This window comes from Cebus imitator, unplaced genomic scaffold (genome assembly GCF_001604975.1).
Source record: "Cebus imitator isolate Cc_AM_T3 unplaced genomic scaffold, Cebus_imitator-1.0 Scaffold440, whole genome shotgun sequence".
Classification (NCBI taxonomy): domain Eukaryota; kingdom Metazoa; phylum Chordata; class Mammalia; order Primates; family Cebidae; genus Cebus; species Cebus imitator.
The window spans coordinates 1,026,703-1,050,670 of record NW_016107755.1 but is presented as its reverse complement, the minus strand read 5'-3'; the positions used below and the strand labels follow the sequence as shown (position 1 = coordinate 1,050,670).

At 43.2% G+C, this 23,968-nt stretch overlaps 2 protein-coding genes across 2 annotated transcripts in view; both read left to right on the top strand.

Annotated features, from left to right (window-relative positions):
• Window positions 1–325: 325 nt before the first annotated feature.
• Window positions 326–4,487, top strand: LOC108290580 (saoe class I histocompatibility antigen, A alpha chain-like). The gene is made up of 7 exons (XM_037732084.1): window positions 326–367; window positions 1,417–1,591; window positions 1,780–2,112; window positions 2,704–2,979; window positions 3,106–3,222; window positions 3,669–3,701; window positions 4,060–4,487. Exons 1-7 carry the CDS (start codon window positions 326–328, stop codon window positions 4,062–4,064), a joined length of 981 nt encoding a protein of 326 aa, XP_037588012.1. The 3' UTR covers window positions 4,065–4,487.
• Window positions 1,161–23,968, top strand: part of LOC108290621 (saoe class I histocompatibility antigen, A alpha chain) — a 41,916-nt gene continuing 19,108 nt past the window's right edge. The window contains exon 1 of the mRNA XM_037732048.1: window positions 1,161–1,220. The gene's annotated coding sequence lies outside the window, so the exon portion shown is untranslated. The remainder of the gene's footprint in view (window positions 1,221–23,968) is intronic.

Here is a 23,968-nt window from a genome sequence, read left to right as displayed (position 1 = left end):
AACACATTGTTTTACAGATTTTTAATACATCCATCTACAGAGCCTGCAAGGGTGTTCTTTGCAGTTGGCCTTTAACACCTTATGTAGGTCTGCCCAAAAACTAATTGTTTTTTATGTTAATCAGGTTTAAATAAATACTAAGCATTCCTATAAAATAAGCACACACCACTTAGATGTGGACACTTCCTAAAAACAGGCAGTGCATGAGCGCTGGTGAGGGGCCTTGTGACCGCCTTGAACACTTGCGACTGTGAGGTGAATGAAGTCTGCACTGGCTCCTGGTTGCACCATACAGTAACACAGTGTGCTACTTTGAACTGGGGAGATGTCCTGGACCCACACAGTAACTCAGGGCTATGGAATGAAGGTAAATTTAAAACACAACAAGCTGGAGTCACACATACATTGTCTGGGAAAGTGAAACTTAACTTTTTGAGTCCTGTTTTAATGCTTTTAGACACATTTGCATATCAAGGGGCCAAAGTCACATTTTTTACCGATTAGATTCCTGATCATTCAGGGGTTACCAAGATTCTGCTACCCACTGTAGTTAATAAGCAAAAAGCAAACTGGTTTCTATGCTATCTCATGCGTTCAGGCACAACTTTACCGGATTAACAAACAAACAAACAAACAAAAACACCCTGTTTCTACACCTCCATTCCCAGGGCGAGCTCACTCTCTGGCAGCAAGCTTCCTGGGGTGAGTTTTCTTCTAGAAGAGTCCAGGGGGACAGGTAAGGAGTGGGAGGCAGGGAGTCCAGTCCAGGGACCTGGATTCCGGGATAAAAAGTGAAGGGAGAGGGATGGGGCCCATGCTGAGTGTTTCTCTCTGGTTTCTCAGACAGCTCCTGGGCCCAGACTCAGGGAGACATTGAGACAGAGCGCTTGGCACAGGAGGAGCGGGGTCACGGCGAAGTCCCAGGGCCCAGGCGTGGCTCTCAGGGTCTCAGGCCCCAAAGGCGGTGTGTGGATTGGGGAGGAGCAGCTTGGGGATTCCTCATCTCCGCAGTTTCTCTTCCTCTTCTCACTGGTGTCGGGACCTTCGTGCTAGATACTCACGACACTGAACCGAGTTCCCACTCCCACTGGGTGTCAGGTTCCTAGAGAAGCCAATCAGCTCACCGCGATCCCGGTTCTAAAGTCCCCAGTCTCCCTTGGCGCCCCGAACCCTCCTCCTGATGCTCTCGGGGGCCCTGGCCCTGACTGAGACCTGAGCAGGTGAGTGCGGGGTCGGGAGGGAAATGGTCTCTGCGGGAGGAGCGAGGGGCCCGACCTGCGGGGTCGCAGGATCCGGGGAGCCGCGCTGGGAGGAGGGTCGGGCGGATCTCAGCCTCGCCTCGCTCCCAGGCTCCCACCACATGAGGTATTTGAGCACCCCCACTTCATCTCCGTGGGCTACCTGGACGACACGCAGATCGCGCGGTTCGACAGCGACGCCTCGAGTCCGAGGATGGGGCCGCGGGCGCCGTGGATGGAGAAGGAGGGGCCGGAGTATTGGGACCGGGGGACACGGATGTTCAAGGACACTGCACAGAGTTTCCTAGTGAACCTAAGGAAACTGCGCGGCTACTACAACCAGAGCGAGGCTGGTGAATGACTCGGGTCCCGGGCGCAGGTCACGACCCCTCCCCGTCCCCGACGGACGGCCTGGGTCACCCCGAGTCTCCGGGTCCGAGATCCACCCCGAGACTGGGGGACTCACCCAGACCCTCGACCTGGGAAAGCCCCAAGCCCCTTTACCCGGTTTGGTTTCCAGTTTAGGCCAAAATCCCCGCAGGTTGGGCGGGGGCGGGGCTCGGTGGGCGGGGTGACCGCGGGAGCGGGGGCGGAGCCAGGGTCTCACCCCCTCCAGGAAAGGTATTGCTGCGACCTGGGGCCGAAGGGCGCCTTCTCCACGGGTATCATCAGTTCGCCTACGACGGCAAGGATTACCTCGCCCTGAACAAGGACCTGCGCTCCTGGACCACCGCGGACCTGGGGGCTCAGATCACCCAGCGCAAGTGGGAGGCGGACAATGTGGCGGAGAAGATGAGCGCCTACCTGGAGGGCGGGTGCCTGGAGTGGATCCGCAGACACCAGGAGAACGGGAAGGAGACACTGGAGCGCGCGGGTACCAGGGGCAACGGGGCGCCTCCCTGATCTCCGGTAGACGTCCCAGGCTGGCCTCGCACAAGTAGGGGAGGAAAATGGGACCGACACTCGAATATCACCCTCCCTCTGGTCCTCAGGAATCCTCCTGTGTTTCCAGATCCTGTGCCAGAGAATGACTCTGAGGGACTGCCCTGCTCTGTGATACAATCAAGAGATGAAGTCTCTGAGGGAGTGGAGGTGAAGACAATCCCTGCAATACTGATCAGGGTTTCCCTTTGACCCCACAGCAGCCTTGGGCACCAAACCATTTCCTCTCGGGCCTGGTTCTCTGCTTCACAGTCAAGTGTGTGGGGGTCGGACTCCAGGTCCTCTGAGTCCCTTGGCCTCTACTCAGGACAGGATCAGCAATCCCTCCTACCCTGCTCAGAGACTAGAACTTTCCAAGGAACAGGACATTATCCCAGGTGCCTGTGTCCGGGCTGGTGTCTGGGTTCTGTGCTCCCTTCCCCACACCAGGTATCCTGTCCCTTCTCAGGATGGTCACATGGGTGCAGCAGCAGTGTCCCATGAGAGGTGCAAGATGTCTGAATTTTCTGACTCTTCCCTTCAGAGCCCCCCAAGACACACATGACCCACCACCCCATCTCTGATCATGAGGTCACCCTGAGGTGCTGGGCCCTCGGCTTCTACCCTGCGGAGATCACACTGACCTGGAAGCAGGATAGGGAGGACCAGACCCAAGACATGGAGCTCATAGAGACCAGGCTCGCAGGGGATGGAACCTTCCAGAAGTGGGTAGCTGTGGTGGTGCCTTCTGAAGAGGAGCAGAGATACACATGTCATGTGCAGCATGAGGGGCTGCCTGAGCCCCTCACCCTGAGATGGAGTAAGGAGAGGATGAGGTGTCATGTCTCTTAAGGAAAGCAGGAGCCCCTCTGGAGACCTTTAGCTGGGTTGGGGTTGGGGGCTGGGACCTGGGATCAGGGCCCCTCACCTTCCCCTCCTTTCCCAGAGCCGCCCTCCCAGCCCACCATCCCCATCGTGGGCATCATTGCTGGCCTGGCTGTCCTTGGAGCTGTAGTCACTGGAGCTGTGGTCACTGCTGTGATGTGGAGGAAGAAGAGCTCAGGTGAGGAAGGGGTGAGGAGTGGTGTCTGAGATTGCTTGTCCCACTGAGGGCTTCAAGCCCCAGGTAGAAGTGTGCCCTGCCTGGTTACTGGGAAGCATCATCCACACTCATGAGCCGACCCAGCCTGGGCCCTGTGTGCCAGCACTTCCTCTTGTGTAAAGCACCTGTGACAATGAAGGACAGATGTATCACCTTGATGACTGTGGTGATGGGGACCTGATCCCAGCAGTCACAGGTCACAAGGGAACGTCTCTGCTGAGGACAGTCCTTAGGAGGGCAGTTGGTCCAGGACCCACAGCTGCTTTCCTTGTTTTTCCTGATCCTGCCCTGGGTCTGCAGTCACACATTTCTGGAAACTTCTCTGGGGTCCAAGACTAGGAGGTTCCTCTAGGACCTCATGGCCCTGCCACCATTCTGGGCTCTCACAGAATATTTTCTTCCCATAGATAGAAATGGAGGGAGCTACTCTCAGGCTGCAAGTAAGTATGAAGGAGGCTGATCCCTGAGATCATTGGGATATTGTGGTCTGGAGCCCGTGGGGGAACCCACCCAGCTGCAATTCCTCCTATAGCTGCATCTCCTGTGAGTTCTGACCAGGTCCTGCTTTTGTTCTATCCCAGGCAATGACAGTGCCCAGGGCTCTGATGTGTCTCTCACATCACGTTGTAAAAGTGAGACCCTGAGTACCCTGATGTGTGTGGGTGTTGGGGAGAACAGTGTACACAACTGTGCTATGGGGTTTGTTGGAGTGGGATGTATTGAGCATGTGATGGGCTCTTTAAAGTGTCACCCCTCACTGTGACTGATACGAATTTGTTCATGAATATTTTTCTATAGTGTGAGACAGCTGCCTTGTGTGAAACTGAGAGGCAACTTTTGTTCACACCTTCCCTTTGTGACTTCAAGAACCCTGACTTCTCTTTCTGAAAAGGCATCTGAATGTGTCTGTGTCTCTATAGATATAATGTGAGGAGGTGGGGAGACCAGCCCGGCCCTGTGTCCACCATGACCCCCTTCCCCACACTGACCTGCATTCCTTCCCCATCACCTTTCCTGTTCCAGAGACCTGGGGTTGCGATGTCTCCATCTCTGTCTCAACTTCATGGCGCACTGAGCTGTATCTTCTTACTTTCCTATTAACGTTAGAATCTGAGTATAGTTTACTTTTTCAAATTATTTCCATGAGAGGTTAATGAGTTAATTAGAGAAGATTCCTGAAATTTGAGACACAAAATAAATGGAAGACCCAAGAACCTTCCACAGTACACGTGTTTTTTGTGCTGATTTGTTGCAGGAGATGGAGTAGATGGGGCTGTGTCCAATAGGTGTGCAGGCCACTGTGGGCTTTATGTGGTCACTGCTTGACTAGGTCATCTTTGCTGCTCCATTGCCCTTGATCCTTCAATAGAGCCTTGTCTTACCACGACCTGTGATCACAGGGACTTGAAAGTCACCTAGTGTGGTTCCTACACATAAACACCGTTGTGGTATGAAGAGACACATTTTCAGACCTCCGTACCTCTTGCCCTCCTTCCATGTCTCTTTCCCGGATTGTATTTTCCAAATTTCCCCAATCTTCTTAAAGAAAGCAGATTTGGAAACGTGCAGTGAAGAGGGGTCCCATGGATTTTCATCGTAGGTAACTTTCTGTTGGAACTCTCCTGCCTGAGTTGTAGTAATCCTAGTGCTGCCTCCAATCCAAACTCATGAATTTATAAAGCAGAGTCTAACTTATATTCATACGTGGTTGAAAAATTGGACCCATAAGCCTGGGGTTATCTTTCCTGAAGAGTAAAATATGGTTATGTGCTGCAGCGTGCAGGAGGGCTGGTGTGGGAGGAGGGAGGGAGGGAGGGAGGGCACACACGCAGCCCTGGTGAGAAAAGCTCTGGCAGCACTGATGTCAGTGTGAGATGAGGTTGTTCTGTAGCTGCCACAAAACAGCATTTGGCCTGAGGCTACATTAATAAAGATATTGCCTTTAGAATAGGGAGGTGCCCTACAGTGATAATTCATTCCACTGACATTTGTTGTCTGTTAGCTATATGATTGTTTTCGCATTTAGAAAACATCATTAAAGTTAAAACAGAAAAAATTTCAGCCTTCCAGTGTATATGTTCTAGATGCAAGCTTGTCCAACCTGCGACTCACAGGCTGCATGTGGCCCAAGACAGCTTCGAATGTGAAGTCGATTTTGCTTATCTGTGGTGGCAGACATCATACAAATTATGCGTGTACTTTTTTTCTTTTTTTGATTATTTTCTGCTCATCAGCTATCATTAGTGTACTTTATGTGTGCCTCAAGACAATTCTTCTTCTTCCCACGTGGTTCAGGGAAGCCAAAAGACTGGACACCTCTGTAGGCAGATGATAGAGACAGTATAAACAGAGTAAGAGCAGAAAATGCTTGAGTTAGAAGGTGGCAAGTGCTGTGGGGCAGGTGATCCAGAGTGTGGGCTGTGGGGACAGGGGGGTGGCTGCTCTGCTGGGTGGTCAGCATGGGGCTTGTAAATTTGACCTTTGAGTGAAGACTTGAGGGATGTGAGGAGCTGTCCACAAGGATGACTGGGAAAGCTCTTTCCAGGCAGGAAGCTTCAGTGCAGTTGCACTAGGGCAGGAAAGTGTCTGTGTTTCTGGAAGGAGGAAGAGGCCAGAAGGGCTGGACAGAGAAAAACTGAAATGAGGTCAGAAGTGTGACCAGAGCAGGGAGGCCTGGAGGGGGTGGGAAGGGTTTTGACCTTTGCTCTGAATGACATGGGGAGTTAGAGGACAGTTTTGAAAAGTGGGACATGGTGGGACTTATCCTTTGAAAGCTTCTCTCCGGCTGCTTTGCTGAGAACAGAATTGAGAGGTGGGGGACAAGTGAGGCAGTAGGGAAATGCTGGGGAAGGAGAGCAGTATTCCAGGATGGAGACGCTGGTTACCTTGACTGGGTCGTGAGCAGGGGAAATGGTGGGAAGTGATGCGATTCCGGATGAATTTGAAGATGGACTTCACAGCACTTGCTAATGGATTGCGTCTGTGGTGTGAGAAAGAAGAATCAAGGACACCCACAGTGTTGGACTGAGTGAGTAGAAGGGTGGAGCTGCTGTCCGTGGAGACGGGGAGACTCTGGCAGGAGCATACGGAGGAGAGGGCATCGCAGGCATTCAGTGGAGGAGACATCTACGAGGAGTGCAGGTGAGGGGCCCGGATGCCTCTGCAGCTACAGCTTCACCACCCAGTTACTCTCCTGCTTCCACCCCCTGTGTCTCAGAGCCAGAGCACTGCTTCTCCCCTGGGCTGTCTGCACAGGTAGGTGGAAGTCAGGGAAGTTATGGTCTGCTGTCAGTTATAATAAGTCATGGATTATTGTGCTTTCTCAGATAATTAAAGTAATGATAAATGAATTTGTAACTAGAACACATTCAGAAGACTACAATAATGTAAAGTGTTTTATTCATCTAAAGACTGCAATGGAAGAAAAATTGTTGAACAAAAAAGAGACAATATTAGAAGACAGCAAATGACAATGTACAGACTTAAGCCCAATAAGGTCAACAATGACATTAAACATAAGGGACTCACACACTCCAATAACAAGACAAATAGTGCAGAGGGGGAAAATAAGTCAATATATAAATAACTGTTGGCTGTTTACAAAAGCCATAATTTCAGTAGGAGATACAAAAACTGAAAGGAAAAGGGTAGAAAACAAATACCAGACAAACATTTATGAAAATCACACGGAGATGCCATTTAGAAAAATTAGATGACGTGAATCTCCTGAGACATAGAGTACATGTAGACAGCTTACCATATCTTTTTATTTTTTTTAAGAAACAGGGTGTATTGCCCAGACTGAAATACCTCAGTGTAACCTCGAAATTCTGGGCTGAAGCAATTCTCCTGCCTCAGCCTTACACATAGCTAGGACTACAGACATGTGCCAATACACCTGGCTAGAACGTCTCATTTTCTCATTTGATCTGGTGTGATCAAGGAAGCCATGTCATGCCATGTATATGACTTACAGTAGATGCACAACAAATATCAGAGGAATGAAGAAATAAAACCACTTAGTAATTCAAGTCATATCCACATGTACATTTTACAGATGAGGAGCAACATTTCAAACAAATAACGTATATTAAATTGATTTCCATCATCCAGAGCAGAATCGAGAATGCATTCCCTGGGCGAAAGGAATCAGAGCTCTACTAGGGGTCATAGCAGGTACCACGCAAGTCAGATATGCTAGTTACTAGAACTGGAATTGATACATTTCAAGATATACTAAACAAAGAGTGTGGAAGAATTAACTGAATGCAGACATAAAGGAAGAAAATGCATTTGTTTAAAAGATGGATAGAATCTTTAAAGAAACAACTTTTTTTAAAGTGGCCTTATGTGGACCAAAGCAGAGATGAGCTCAAGTGTCAGGTGGGAAAATGCCTGAGGAACGGCAGCTGCTAGACACAAGGGAGACCTCAAAATCCTGGGACATTTTCAGTTGCCATATGGGGATTGGTGGGAGTGAGTGAGTGGGGTGCTGCTGGTAAACCTCCCGCAATGCACGGGACAGCCCACTCCACAAGGACTCTCTGCCCTAAATGGTTAACAGTGCTGCTGTTGAGAAACCCACGCCAGAAGTAAGTGCTGTAATGTCCTCACCGTTTCACAGATTTTAAAACTGAGGCACCAGGAGGAAAAGTGTCAGTAGGACCAGAGCTGCAGGTTGAATCCAGGCGGCCTGGCTGCAAAGTCTTGTCTTCCTGGTCAAGTCAAGGACCCAGTACCACAGACAATCCGGGCTGCGCGGTGCCTTCATGGTCTGTGGGCGCCCCCTGGTGTTGACACTAGGCCTGTGGCTAAATGAGCCTTGTGGGAAAAGGCAAAAACAGCTTTGGGCAGGGAGATACACCTCCAGGCCCTCCACATTTCAAGCCATGACTTAACGCTCAGAAAAAATAATGTCTGCCCTAATTATCTCTCCAATCCCGCTTTCCCAGTCCTGGCCAGTGTCCTCCCTCGACTCCATTAACATCAGCACCTGCCAGATGCCCACCACCCACCATGTGAAGAGTGAAAAGGCCCCAGGACTAAAGGACAAGACTAGGTTCCATCCCAGCCATCCCTCCCCTCCCAGAGCTCTAGGTCCGTGCCTGTAGTGCTTATGCTCTTAACCTGGGGCCCAGGAACCCACTCTCCCATGACACTGCGTGCAGAAGTGATGTTAGTTGCACACGTGACTTCCTCACAGGACATTGAATAGTAATATTAACCAGATCAGGAGGGGCACAAGACACAGTTCTTCCCCCAACAGCTTCTGATCCTCTGAATTAAAGAAAGGTAGAGATCAAGGGAGGCCCTAGCTCCAAATCTTGTACCACCCCTAGTGACGTTCTGAAAAGAAGTGCAAGGTGTTCACCCTGCTCTGGGGATACGGCAGAAAAGCAGAGTATTCATGGATTTCAAATTCCATTAAAGAAATATAATTTTTGCAAAATATCCAAGTCGCTTCTCTAAGCCCCATCCAGGAGCTCTAACAAACAACATCAGAAAAACAAAAGTTGGGCCCAGGTGCAACCATTGAAGCTATACAACTTTGTGAGAACTTCAGTTAGAAAGAAGGACAGTGCAGTTTAGGGCTGCAGCAGAAAACCTCTACATCATATAGCGTTTTTCTCTTCATCATAAAGTTCCCCTGAAGGGACCCGCCTTCTTCAGCAATGCAGAGTGGGGCATTTCTGTGTAAAACGATACAATCTCCTTGGATTCCGTGATGTTGACATTTATTACTCACTGTCCGACTTTGTAGATGCCAACTTCACATTCAACATCTTTCAGTTAATTTTCTTACTCTGTCTAAGCAGAGAATTTGAAATTGTTTCTGACGCAGAAAACCAGGGACTGGTTATGTGAGCTCTCACCCCGCCCTGTGGCTCTCTTATGCAATAAGCATAGAGATGGTGGGCCAACAGAATGTGTAGCAAGGTAAACATAAACCCTCCATTTCAGCCTATGTTTGGCTTTTCTAGTGATGTTCTAGTCTTGCTGCAGTCTCAGCATTTGAATATTTATAGTTTTACTTGAATTTTATTTTATAGGAAGTCATATACATTTATTTCTGCTGCGTTGTCAGTGAAAACCTTCTCAGAACAACTCTAGAGGAAAGACAGGTAGATAAATGCATGGTATTCCCATGTATTAGTGCTCAGTGCATCTTACAAATGGATCAGCCCCACTCCAACACATGGTGTTTTAACAAATGGTGCTGCAAACCTGGATATCCACATGCAAAAGAATGATACTAGAAAAATTCTTGCCCTTCTATTACACCCTATACAAAAATTACGTCACAATGGCTTAAAGAACTAACCTTAAGAGTTAAACCTGTAAAACTCTTCAAAGAAAATGCTGAGGAAATCTTAGGGACATTAGAATTGGTAGTGGTTTCTTGGCAGGTAACATGATAATAAAAGAAAAATGGCAAATTAGACTCTATCGAAATATAAATACTTTTTTACATCAAATGACACTATTAAGAGAGTGAAAAGAAAATGCACAGAATAGGAGGAAATATTTGCCAATCATGTATCTGATAAAGAATTAATATCCAGACTATGTAAAGAACTACAACTTAATAATAGCAAAGCAATCACATTCAAAAATGGGTAAAATGCATGAATACACAATTCTCCAGAGAAGATACGTGATAAGGACATAAAAATAAGGAATTCCAAGAGGGGCATAACAAAATGCTCAGCTTCACTAGTCCAAGTACCGAAGAGGATGTGGAGAAAATGGAACAATTTGTGCACTGCTGTTGAGAGTGAGCAATGGTGCAGCCACCACAGAAACAGTGCGATGCTTCCTGAAGAAAGTAAAAACAGAATTTCCATATGACCCAACAATTCCATTTTTTGGCATATACCCTCAAAAATTTAAAGTAGGTATGTACACAGATAATTGTACACTCATGCTCATAGCAGCACTATTCCCAAAACCCAAACGGTGGATGCAACACAAGTGTCCGTCAGAGGATGACAAGATAAACAACCCATGGTGCACATGCACATGGAATATTATTCGGCCTTAAAAGTAAATAATATTCAGATTGGATGGAACCTTCAAAACACTCTAAGTGAAATAAGTCAGAAAAAGACAAATGTGATTTTTCACTTGTATGAGGCAGCTAGAACAAGCAAATTCATAGAAACAGAAAGTAGAGTACAGGTTACCAGGGGCTGAGGGTAGGAATAATGGGCAGCTGTCATTTAATGGGTACAGTTTCTGTTGGGATGATGAAATTGTTCTGGAAATGCATATTGGTGTTTTTGTAACCACCACCAATTGTAAATGTACTTAATGCCAATGAATTGTACACTGAAAAAAACTGTTAGAAGGTAAATTGTTGTGGTATGTGTGTTTTGTCACAATTTAAAAAATATATATCAACGCTAAATCCAATCACTTCTTACTCCTCTGCCGTTTCCACACCAAAACCATCCTCTCTAGGATAGTAAACTGGAAGGGCCTTTCAGCTAGGCTGCCTACGGTCTCATGCCCATGGTCCAATGCCGACACAACAGACTAGTGTGCCTTTCAAATGAGAATTAGAGCATATCCTATGAACAGTCCAGCTCCTTCCTTCTTGGGCACAATGAAACCACAGTTTCCCACCATTTCCTATGAGCTCCTTATCACAGGGCACCCTATGGCCACTTTGGCCTCATCCCATCACTCTCAGCCCAGTTCACTCGATTCCACTCATACCAGCCTCTTGTCTGCTCTGTCCTGTCTCTGCCACCTGCCCCTGCTGAGACTCCCACATGCACCTGCTCCCTAGGGATCCACATGGCTCACTCCTCCCACCATTAATGTCTCTTTTCAAATGTCACATGGTCAAGTTTTAGGAAAGGTCTTGTCCAGTGATCTCTGAAATCTAACCCCTTCCATTTCCACCTCTACTACCAATCTTCCAGCCTAGGCATATTTTCCTCAATGGCAGTTATCACTGATACTATGACAGATTTTATTTGTTTATTGTCTGTTCCTTATTAGGATTACCAAGAAAGAAAGAACCAAGAGCACATATAGATGATAGAAAGATAGATAAATGATTGATTGATAGATAGAGGGGGGGGGGATTTATAGGGCTAATTAGCTCACACAATTACAGAAGCTGAGAAGTCCCACAACAGACTGTCTGCAAGCTAGAGAACTAGAAAATCCAATAGTGGGGCTCAGTCCAAGATCAAAGGCCCAAGGACCCAGAAAAGGGAGCAAGAGGATAAAGGAGCACACTGGTGCAAGACTCAGAATCCAAAGACCGTCGAACCCGTAATTTCGATGTTCAAGGCAGGTGACGAAGGGTGTCCCAGCCTCAGCTCCAGAGAGAAACTAACAGAGAAAGAGAGACAGAGACAGAGACAAAGACAGAGGCAGAGAGAAATTTGCCTTCTATCTGCCTTTCTGTTCTATCTGGGCCCCAAGGTGATTGGATTGCGGCTGCCCACAGTGAGGGACGATCTTCTTCACTAGGTCCACCCACTCACATGCCAATCATTTCCAGAAACATCCTCACAGACACGAGTTTAATACTTACCATTTGAATAGTATATAATTTATTTTTTTGAGACAGGAGCTCACTGGCTGGAGTGCAGTGGTGTTCAAGGCTCAATGCAGCCTGAATCTTCCAGGCTTAAGCAACTCTTCCACCTCAGCCACCTGAGTAGCTGGGACTACAGGCATGCACTACCAAGACTGGCTAATCCTTTTGTATTTTTTGTAGAAATAGGGTTTCTCCATGTTGCCCAGGCTGGCCTAAAACTCATGGGCTCAAGCAATCTGCCTGCCTCAGTCTCCCAAAGTGCTGAGAATGTAGGCATGAGCCACCATGCCCAACCTAAGTAGTCTATGAATTTTTAAAATCACAACCATAGGAGAACCTTTACATAGAAACATGGTTGTCAAAATATTACTTATCAAAAGACAAAATGAAAGCAGATGGAGGTAAAAAAAACAGGAACACTGGCCACATCTCCTTGTTGGAGATGGGATGCAGCTTGTAAAGTCCATAAACTCTATGCAGACTTTATGACATGGAAAACTACTTGCATAATAATACTTTCAAAAAGCAACATTCAAAATAACCCACAACCACTCTGGGAGGCCAACATGGGTGGATCACTTGAGGTCAAGTGTTCAAGATCAGCCTGGCCAACAAGTGAAACCCTATCTCTACTTAAAACACAAAATTAGCCAGGCTTGGTAGCTCATATCTGTAGTCCCAGCTACTCAAAAGGGTGAGGCAGGAGAAACACTTGAACCCGGGATCCAGAGGTTGCAGTGAGCCAAGATCATGCCACTTCACTCCAGCACAGCAGACAGGAGCAAGACTCTATCAAATAAAAGATAATCCACAACTTATGAATGCAACTTTGTACAATGAAAGCATATATAAAATGTATATATACATAGAAAACAACAGAATGGAAATCAGCACCACTGCAAAAGACAGCTCCAGGGACCACCATTCACACTGCATTCCAGGAAGGTTTAATAATATAATAGCAGTGGTTCTTTTGAGGGGAGGCCTGGGTGACATTTCTCTCTTCTCTGCATTTTATTGTCTTTAAAATTCAACCAGGCATTGATCTGTGCATTTTAAAGTCTTCTGTAATCAAATATATTTTCACATTTCTAGTGTAGAAACATATATTTTAACATTCAAAATAAAACATTTGAAGTAAAATAACAATGAAAAGTCGCTGAACGCTGTGGCCGGCACCTGGAGTCCCAGCTACTCAGGAGGCTGAGGTGGGAGAATTGTTTGAGCTCAGGAGTTTGAGGCTATAATCACACCTGTGAATGGTGACTGCTCTCTAGCCTGGCAACATAGATCTCATCTTTAAAATAATAATAAAAAAAAGAGTTCAGATCTCCTGTCAATCTCAGCCTAAAACATATTTCTCATTGGAATTCCATATGGCAGAAATGTCTACTGATGGCTCTTTCAGAGACTAAAAAAATATTTTTCCTCTAAAATCCGTGACTCATCCTTCTATTACAGTGTTCACATGAGCAATGAAGTCAACACTAAAAATACCATCAGTTTATGGAATACTAATTATCTAATTCATAGATACATAAATTATAGTTATGTACATTTACATTATATTTATATACATATATATATATAAATTACCAGCACACCTGAGAGAGTGGGATTCTTCCCTTCCACAGTTGAAAATCTGAGTCCCTGAGAACCTAGGGGTTTCTTCTGGGTTCACTAAAAATGTTGGCCTTGAGAATTAAGAGACACTCAGCTTCCTCTAGGCTCACCTGGGTGTTAGTCACACCTGTGGAGGCTCCACAACAGCAGGAAGAGCAACTGAAAACCCTGGAAGCTTCACACTTGTAACAGTTCATGTTCAGTGGACTGCAGCTGAAAGATGGGCCAAGGTAAGAATACAGTTCCTTCCTTCAGTTGGTGGTGGCAGATGAGTGAATCAGTCAGCTACACATGAGCTGTGTGGTGTTCCTAGAGATATCTTTACTCTGCTGAGAACTCCACCCCACACAAACGAAAACTGTAATTACTGGCAAGCAGGATCCTCTTTAGGAAAGCAAAGCACTTTCCTAAGGCCAAACATTTTCTCTCCAAATGAGTTATTCTCATTGAATAACCTCTTACTCCCACTGAAATTAGCCCTAGAGTTGCATTTGAGCATTTGGATCCAAGACAGAAGTCACTTTTGCAGTTGGGTCTGGCTGATCTTGGATAATGTCCTGAAAGGAGGCTTTCTACTTGCAGAAGAACCAGGGTGAACTCTGGGTAGGAGATGATGTCTTGAGAAGAAAAGACAGGCAGATTCTCAAACTCAGGACTTTACCATAAAAAAGACTTTGGAATATATTTCTCAGTCTCTTTTTTATTATGATAAAATGTACATGACCACAAAAGTGTACATGAACACTGTAACCATTTGAAATGTACATTGCAGTGACAATTAGTAGGTTCAAAATGTTATATAACCATCATCACTCCCCAGTTCCAGAATGTTTTTGTCACCTCAGGGGAAATGCTGCATCTACTAATCAATCACCCTCCATTTCCACCTGCCACCAGACTCTGTCACCACAAATCCACTTTCTTTCTCTATAGATTTGCTTCTTCTAAATATTTCACCAAAAAATGGGTTAATAAATTACGTAGCCTTCTGTAACTGGCTTCCTTCCCTTATCATGTTTTCAAGATTCAGTAATGTTTTATCATGTACCACTGCTTTATTATTTTTATGGCCAAATAATATTTTATTGTAGAAATAAACTATATGTTATTTCTCCATTCATCAGTCAATGGATGTTTTCTTTTAACTCAAATAGGAAAAACAAGAGAAGAATTACACACACGCGCACACACACACACACACACATACACATATTGCAGGGTTCAGACAATCCCTCTCAGTTTTCTTTAACCTGTGAATGTCTTAATTTCTCCATTATTTCTGAAGGAATAGTTGCAGATATACAATTCTTGGCTGTCAGTCCTTTTACTTTCTTAACTTTAAATTTGTCATCCCAGTGCTTCCTGAGTCCCATGGTTTCTGACATAAACTTGTATGTTAATCATATTGAGGATCCATTGTACCTGAAAAGTTCCTTCTCTGTTATTGCTTTTAAGACAGTCTGTTTTTTGTTGGTATTTGACTGATTGATTATAATGTCTCTCAGTGTGGACATTTAGAAATTTTCACTGCTTAAAACATATCAAGTGTGTTGGACGTGTAGATTCATATTTTTTATCAAATTTGGGAGGTTTGGAGTTATTATTCCTCCAAAAAGCCATTCTTCTTTTGCTCCTTCCCTGCTTTCTTTGAGAACTCACAAAGTGCATATGCTTGGTGTCTCACAGATTTCTTAAGCTCTGTTCATTTTTCTTCATAATTTTGTTCTTTCTGCACCTCAAACTGGATGATTTCAATTGTCTTATCTTTAAGCTTGCTGACTCTTCATTCTGCATAGTGAAAGTTGCTTTTGATCTCCACTAGTGACTTCTTCATTTTAGTTATTGCACTTATCAGCTTCAAAATTTCTACTTGGTCTCTTTTTAAACTTTCTGTCTTTTTATTGATGTTCTCTATTTGAGTTAACATAGTTCTTCTGATTTTCTTTAGTTTTTTTGCCCATGATTTTCTTTAGCTCTATGAACATATTTAAGACTGTTGATTTAAAGTGTTTTTTCGGTATGTTCAATGGCCTTTCTCAGGAATAGTTTCTGTCTATTTCTCCTTTTTCCTGAGAATGGATCTTACTGTCTAGTTTAATTGGACCCCTCATTTTTATTTTGAATAGTACCATGTGATAACTTTGGAACTCACATTTTCTGAACTATTTTTGTATAGACTGTATTCTGTATTGTGCGTTATCACTGAAACCTCTATTTTGTTAGCTCAGTGGTCAACTTGTGATTTGACAGATATTTCCTTAAACATCTTTAGCCAAAAAAGAGGTGTGAACATAGGGCATTCTCAGGTGCTTTGTGAGCATGGGGAACCCAACCATGTGAATACTTGCAAAGGGAGTTTCACAAGACGGGTGGTCGAGCCCAGACACAGGGATGCCTGATAGAGGGAGGTTGAGATAAAGTTGAGTCAGGAACAGAAAAAGGAGAATCCTGTTAAAAGACAACCAGATGGCCTGCAGTCTTGAGGAACGATGTCTGGACGTAGATAAGTTTTATGATCACAAGGAATGTCCAGTACCTTTTATGACCACTGATTGTGTATCTGTCTTCTTTATCGTGTAGGGCATGTAATGTACAGATCTGCTCTTCCCCTTGCAATGACGTAAACAAGAAGCCTGGAAAATGTATATAATTCTTACTTGTGAGAAATAAAGTAGCTGTTGGAGTGCTGTCTCCTCAGTCCTCCTGACCCTGCCTGTCCTATCTCCTTTTCTTCCCATGCACCCCCCACTCAAGTTAGAATGCTTTTGCTGGTCAAGAGCTCCTGCCGTGCTACATACTGGGGTCATGAAGTAGAGTATACACACTTACAGATATATGGAAGCTTTTCAAAACCCATATTCCCCATCTCACTCACCCAGTTTCCCCTCCAGGCTTTTCTGCATGTCTATGACTTTCCTCATGTAATAATTTTTGCCCCAACTGGGCAGCTTCTGGTTCACTGATATTTAAATGCTTTTATTAGGTGCCCTCTACCTCTCCAACCTAAGGGAGTTATCAGTAGGGAAAATAAATGCAAAGGATTTATTTTCTTTTTCCTTTTCCTTTTTTTGTTTGTTTGTTTGTTTGTTTTTGGCAAGGTCTTTCTGTGAAGCCCAAGATGTAGTGCAGTGGCATGATCCTGACTCTCTGTAGCCTCAACCTCCTGGGCTTAAGCAATTCTCTCATCTCAACCTCTTGAGTAGCTGAGACTACAGGCATGTGCCACCATACCCAGCTAATTTATGTATTTTTTGTACAGATGGGGTTCCACCATGTTGCTCAGGCTGGTATCAAACTCCTGAGCTCAAGAAATCCACCCAGCTCAGGTTCCCAAGGTGCTGTGATTACAGCCATGAGTCACCATGCCCAGCCCAATGTAAGCCATTTCTTATCTGCCTTCATGGAGTCACCCAACAGAAAAAAAACAGACAATCACAATACTTTGAGAACGTGGTCCACTCGGCTTTCTCTGGCATAGGAACCCACTCTGGGTTCCCAGGCTGCTGTCTTCAAGATCACTGCAGACTTGGAGAGGGAGGAGTGAGTCAAGGGTAAGATATGGTGCCACAAAGCTCTGCTTCTGTGTTCCAGTACATTTTTCTGGACTTTCTAAGGTTGATGTAAATCTTTGATGATTTTTCAGCGTTCCAATGCAGTTGATTCTTTATCAACCCAATCAATCAGAATATCTAATGGTGAGTCCAGGAATCTGTGCTTTAATAGCTTTCCAAGAAAATTTTTTATCCTGATGTTTTACAAGCACATTGTCTCTGTGCAGGGCTGGCCTTTGGAGTTCTTATGCCACCATGTTCTCTGATGTCACTCCTAAGCCACTTTTGAATTGTGCTTATGCACCACAATTTCTGATCTGCTAAGTACTTTCACAAAACTCATCCATATAAACATTCATTAATTCTGGGTACTGTGCTCTATGGAGTTGAGTCTATGCAGCTGAGTCTCAAGAAAAAGAATCAAGCTTCCTTGGACTTCATAGAAGTCAAGAGTGAGGGTGCAGGGATAAATAAAGAAATTATAACACAACATGTTATGTATTTGACATGACTTTTTTCTTTGAAAGCTACATTATTAATATTTTATAATGACAGTACTGAGTAATATGTACCAATGATTACAAATTAAAATTTCTGTTTCCTTTCTCTTTCATTCTTATATATTCCTCTGTTCTTGTAGATATTTTTAGATGGCTATTTTGGAGAGCGCAAACATTTCATTTATACAATATTGTTTTGTCTTACCTTTATTCATGAAAGAGAGATTTGCCAGCCTCAAGTTTTTAGTTTGACATTGGTTTTCTGTCAGATCTTTGATGATGGTGTATCTTCTGGCTGCTGTGGCTGAGAGGGAAAAGTCAGTTACATTTTAATCTGGTTGTTTCTTAGATGGTCTGTGTTTCTTCTGTGGCTACTTTAAAGATCACTGCTTCTCTTTAGCATGTGAAGCTCCAGTGCAGTATGAATAAATGTGAATCTCTTTTTATTCAAAGAATTATGATACATTTGCTTAATATCTTAAAATAACCTCTTTCTGGAACACCTCTTTCCATTTACTCACTTCTCATCTTCTAGGAATTTAATTAGCCTAATGTTAAACCTCATTTAGCCACCACATACACTGTGGAGCCCAAAATAATGGCCTCACAAATATGACCAAGCCCTAAGAAACAGATCATTTAGATATGTTACTTTACACAGCAAAAGGGACTTTGCTGATATGCTTAAGAGCATGGACTTCAGATGGAGAGATTACTTTGGATTATGTGAGTGGCCCAGTCTGATTGCATGGTTTCTTTAAACTGGGGATGACTAAAGAAATATGGGTCAGATGGAGTGCTAAATTTCATCTAGATTAATTTCTTACTCTAGTAAAATAACATCATCTCTATATTTTATTCTTTAATTAAGTGGTAAAATGTATTAAAAGGTTTAAAATTTAAATATCTTTGCATTCTTGGGATATTTATCTTGGCCAAGACAGTGTGTTCATAACGCATTGGTTTATATTGTCTAGTAATATTTTTCTTAGAATTTTCACATCTAATTAATTAAAAGTAATTTTCCCGTAATATCTTTTTCCTTCTTTGTTCCCTAACTAGTTTTGTGATCAACGTTACTCCTGCCTAATAAAGTGAATTTGTTGGCTTTCTCTATATTTTCCTGTACATCTTAAATATTTTATATAAGGGCAGTATATACTTGATATAAGTTCTTTGAAGGTTTGGTAGAACCTACTTGTAAAACTGGATATGGTTGAAGGGAAATAGAATTTCCACAATGGTTTTAATTTCTTTACTTGTAAAAAGTCCATTGACATAATTTTTTCATAGTTTGAAAACTGTGTGAATCTCTACTATATCTGCAGTGGCATCTTTATCTGTCATAACACTTTGATTCATAGTGAACATTGCCTGTTTTATGTCTGTGCTCAAACAAACATCTGATTTAGCTGACTGTGCCCTCAGCAGTGGCAGCTGCCAGGTCAGCCTTGGTGAATGGTGACTCAATTGCTGTGCCCATGCAGTGTCCATCACAGCCCCCATGGACGCTTTGTGCAGGAGCGCCATGAGCAAGTCCTGTGTGGCTGAGTGGCATCAACCATCAAGCCATCCTGTCCACCTGGTTACAAGGAGCCCTACTCTCTGAGAGACCCACTGGTGGGCATTCACATGTAAGCTCTATCTTCACATGCTCTGCCCATGGCAAGAAGTCTATGTGTTCCTCCCTCCTCCACCCTGCAGTTTTCCAACTTCATTTTCCCCAAGTTCCAGACTGACCAGTCAAACCAGGAACCACTGTCCATGTTTCATTCATTCATGCACTGCTGGTACATCATGTCACACCCCCACCTCCCATGGGCCTGTTTGGGTCTTGACTCCTAGTTCCTGGCTCAAAAGCCATTTCCAAAGGTGTTCTGATGTCAGCTCCCAAGCTGACTGCTCTTGTTGTAGATTCTCCTCTTTAGATCTGAGTCATAGGCATTTATTTCCTGGTTTTTTAATAATTGCACTGATTTTTTAAGTGAAGCCTTTCTAAGGACTGTCAGCAAGAGATTCTTTATTAGTTTAGAGAGAATTGTTTCAAAACACCAGAAATGTATACTTGAATGAAGGACAACATGCATGGAGAAGGGTGGACAAACCACAAATGGGCCGTGGGTTTTCACAAAGTGAACACTCAGGTAAACAGCACCCACATCAAGGAACAGCATTGCCAGCCTCCAGGAAGCATCCTAGGGTTCTGCTTGGTCACCAATCACTCTCTCTGACCCTAGAGCAGACACTGTCTTGATTTCTAATAGCATAAATGAGATGAGTCAGTTCTGGATACAGTAACTCTTATGTCCCACGTCTTGCTGTGTGTGGTCATAACCTGTACACTCCCATAGCTGTCAGGTGCTCCACTTTATAAATAGCTCACATTTCCTGTCTCGCCACTATTGATAGACATTTGTGTTACATCCAGATTTCTTCAAATTATGCTGCGATGAATAATACTTTCATAACTTTGGGCACACCAATGCATGCATTTATATGTATATATATCCAAGAGTGCAATTGCTGGGTCACAGGTTGTGGGGTGCTTGGTTTAATCTCTCAAAAAGCAAGTCTCTATGAATAGGCCAATAGTAGAAGAGGATAAATCCCTTATTTTAGAAATTATTAAAATAATACTTGAGAAGAAATAGAAGACTGAAACTACAACTCTTTTGATATTTGTAATGAATTAACAGATCTAGCCATTGAAAAATAATGGCAATTTACATCACAAAAAAGGAAATAACCAGTATTAAACTCCTTCTCTTGATGAAAAACATTATATAGTATCATCAAAACTCATGGGGAAAAACCTGAATTGATGCAAACCTCTATACCAACCTACAAATGCTTGAAAATACAGGTAATAGAAATGCATATTAAATCATATCTTGGGGCACAGTCCACAAAATGCAAACAACAGGAAACTCTACCAGACAATATTAATTTCAAAGGGAGAAACTATAGAACAAATGGAAACAAAAAACATTTTAAAAAGTAAAATTAAAACCGTCTCTACTAAAAAATACAAAAAATTAGCTGGGCATGGTGGCGCGTGCTTGTAATCCCAGCGACTCAGGAGGCTGGGGCAGGAGAATTGCCTGAACCCGGGAGGCGGAGGTTGCCGTGAGCCGAGATCGCGCCATTGCACTCCCGCCTGGGTAACAAGAGCGAAACTCCGTCTCAAAAATAATAATAATAATAATAAAATAAAATAAAAATAAAAATAAAAAGTAAAATTAAACTATAATTATGGATGATAAACATATAAAATAGAACAGGGAAGTGCTGACCATAAAAGTCAGAATGTGATTGATTTAATAGGGAAGAATTTATTATTGAGCTGGGACAACTGATGGGTTTCTAGGTCAGTTGACAAACTTCTCTCTCTCTGATGGTTAACATTTGATTAAAGGTCACCATTTTTAAGATCTTTTTTCTTTTATGTTACCTGTGTTTGATTTTATGACAAGAAGTCTAATGAAGAAAAAACAATTATGGGACATGGTTCCTGTTCTGCACAAAGCCTCCTTCCATCCCACTCTCTGGACACTGAGCACCAGAAAAACCAGCAGCTCCAGGACTCCATTGCATGCAGTGAGGGCTACCTCACTTCTTTCATAAATAAATAAATATATATATATATTTTTTTTTAATTGAACTTTAGGTTCTGGGGTACATGTGCAGAACATGCAGGATTGTTGCATAGGTACCAACATGGCAATGTGGTTTGCTGCCTCCATCCGCATCACCTTTATCTGGTGTATCTTCCCATGTTATCCCTCCCCAACCTCCCTACCCCCCCGTCCCTCCCCTATTCCCTCACAACAGACCCCAGTATATGATGTTCCCCTCCCTGTGTTCGTGTGTTCTCATTGTTCAACACCCACCAATGAGTGAGAACATGTGCTGTTCTTGTGTCAGTGTGCTGAGAATGATGGTTTCAAGATTCATCCATGTCCCTACAAAGGACACAAACTCATCAATTTTTGTGGCTGCATAGTACTCCATGGTGTATATGTGCCACATTTGCCTTGTCAAGTCTATCATTGATGGGCATTTGTGTTGGTTCCAGGTCTTTGCTATTGTAAACAGTGCCACAATGAACATACATGTGCATGTGTCTTTATAATAGAATGATTTATAATCCTTTGGGTATATACCCAGTAATGGGATTGCTGGATCAAATGGAATTTCTATTTCTGGATCCTTAAGGAATTGCCACATTGTCTTCCACAATGGTTGAACTAATTTACACTCCCACCAATAGTATAAAAGTGTTCCTATTTCTCCACATCCTCTCCAGCATCTGTTGTCTCCAGATTTTTTAATGATTGTCATTCTAATTGGCGTGAGATGGTATCTCAATGTGGTTTTGATTTGCATTTCTCTAATGACCAGTGATGATGAGCATTTTTTCATATGTTTGTTGGCCTTAGAAATGTCTTCTTTGGAAAAGTGTCTGTTCATATCCTTTGTCCACTTGTGAATGGGTTTGTTTGGTTTTTTCTTGTAAATCTGTTTTAGTTATTTGTAGATTCTGGATGTTAGCAGTTTGTCAGATGGGTAGATTGCAAAAAAATTTTCCCATTCTTTTGATTGCTCGTTTACTCTAATGATTGTTTCTTTTGCTGGACAGACGCTCTGGAGTTTAATTAGATCCCATTTGTCTATTTTGGCTTTTGTTGCCAATGCTTTTGGTGTTTTAGTCATGAAGTCCTTGCCTATGCCTATGTACTGGATGATTTTGCCTAGATTTTCTTCTAGGGTTTTTATGGTGTTAGGTCTTATGTTTAACTCTTTAATCTATCTGAAGTTAATTTTAGTTTAAGGTGTCAGGAAGGGGTCCAGTTTCTGCTTTCCGCACATGGCTAGCCAGTTTTCACAGCACCATTTATTAAACAGGGAATCCTTTCCCCATTGCTTGTTTTTGTCAGGTTTGTCAAAGATCAGATGGTTGTAGATGTGTGGCATTGCCTCCGAGGGCTCTGTTCTGTTCCATTGGTCTATATCTGTCTTGGTACCAGTACCATGCTGTTTTGATTACTGTAGCCTTATAGTATAGTTTGAAGTCAGGTAGCATGATGCCTCCAGCTTTGTTCTTTTTGCTTAGAATTGTCTTGGCTATGCAGGCTCTCTTTTGGTTACATATGAAGTTTAAGGTGTTTTTTTTCCAGTTCTGCGAAGAGGGTCATAGGTTGCTTGATGGGGATATTGTGGAATCTATAAATTACTTTGGAAAGTATGGCCATTTTCACAATATTGATTCTTCCTAACCATAAGCATGAAATGTTTCTCCACCTCTTTGTGTCCTCTCTTATTTCGTTGAGCAGTGGTTTGTAGTTCTCCATGAAGAGGTCCTTTACATCCTTTGTTAGTTGTATTCCTAGGTATTATATTCTCTTTGTAACAATTGTGAATAAGAGCTTGCTCATGATTTGTCTCTCTTTAAGTCTGTTATTGGTGTATAGAAAAGCTTGTGATTTCTGCACACTGATTTTGTATGCTGAGACTTTGCTGAAGTTGCTTATCAGTTTCAGGAGATTTTGGCCTGAGATGATGGGGTCTTCTAAATATACAATCCTGTCATTTGCAAATAGAGACAATTTGACTTCCTCCTTTCCTAACTGAATAATCTTTATTTCTTTTTCTTGCTTGATTGCTGTGGCTAGAACTTCCAATACTATATTGAATAGGAGTGGCGAGAGAGGGCATCCTTGTCTAGTGCCAGATTTCAACAGGAATGTTTCCAGTTTTTTGCCCATTCTGTAATATATTGGCTGTGGGTTTGTCATAAATAGATTTTATTATTTTGAGATATGTTCTGTTGATACCTAGTTTATTGAGAGTTTTCAGTACAAAGGGCTGTCGAATTTGGTTAAAGGCCTTGTCTGCATCTATTGAGACAATCGTAGTTTTTGTCTTTGGTTCTGTTTATGTGGTGAAGTACATTTATAGACCTGCGTGTGTTGAACCAGCCTTGCATCTCCCGGATGAAGCCTATTTGATCATGATGGATAAGCTTTTTGATGTGCTGTTGCAATCAGTTTACCAGTATTTTATTGAAGATTTTTGCATCTATGTTCATCATGGATAGTGGCCTAAAATTTTCTTTTTTTGTTGAGTCTCTGAGGTTTTGGTATCAGGATGATGTTGGTCTCATAAAATGACTTGGGAAGGATTCCCTCTTTTTGGATTGTTTGGAATAGTTTCAGAAGGACTTGGTACCATCTCTTCTTTGTATGGTAGAATTCAGCTGTGAACACATCTGGACCTGGGCTTTTTTTAGTTGGTAGGCTATTAATTGCTGCCTCAACTTCAGCCCTTGTTATTGGTCTATTCAGGGTTTTGACTTCTTCCTGGTTTAGGCTTGGGAGGATGCAAGTGTCCAGGAATTTATCCATTTCTTCCAGGTTTACTGGTTTATGTGCATAGAGTTGTTTGTAGTAATCTCTGAAGGTAGTTTGTATTTCTGT

Bases quoted from the DNA above. Each gene is read 5' to 3' on its own strand.
- LOC108290580 (XM_037732084.1), top strand. From the start codon at position 326: ATGTCCTGGACCCACACAGTAACTCAGGGCTATGGAATGAAG. The intron at 1,592-1,779 runs GTGAATGACTCG...AAATCCCCGCAG, and splicing joins CTACAACCAGAGCGAGGCTG to GTTGGGCGGGGGCGGGGCTC. The intron at 3,223-3,668 runs GTGAGGAAGGGG...TTCTTCCCATAG, and splicing joins GTGGAGGAAGAAGAGCTCAG to ATAGAAATGGAGGGAGCTAC.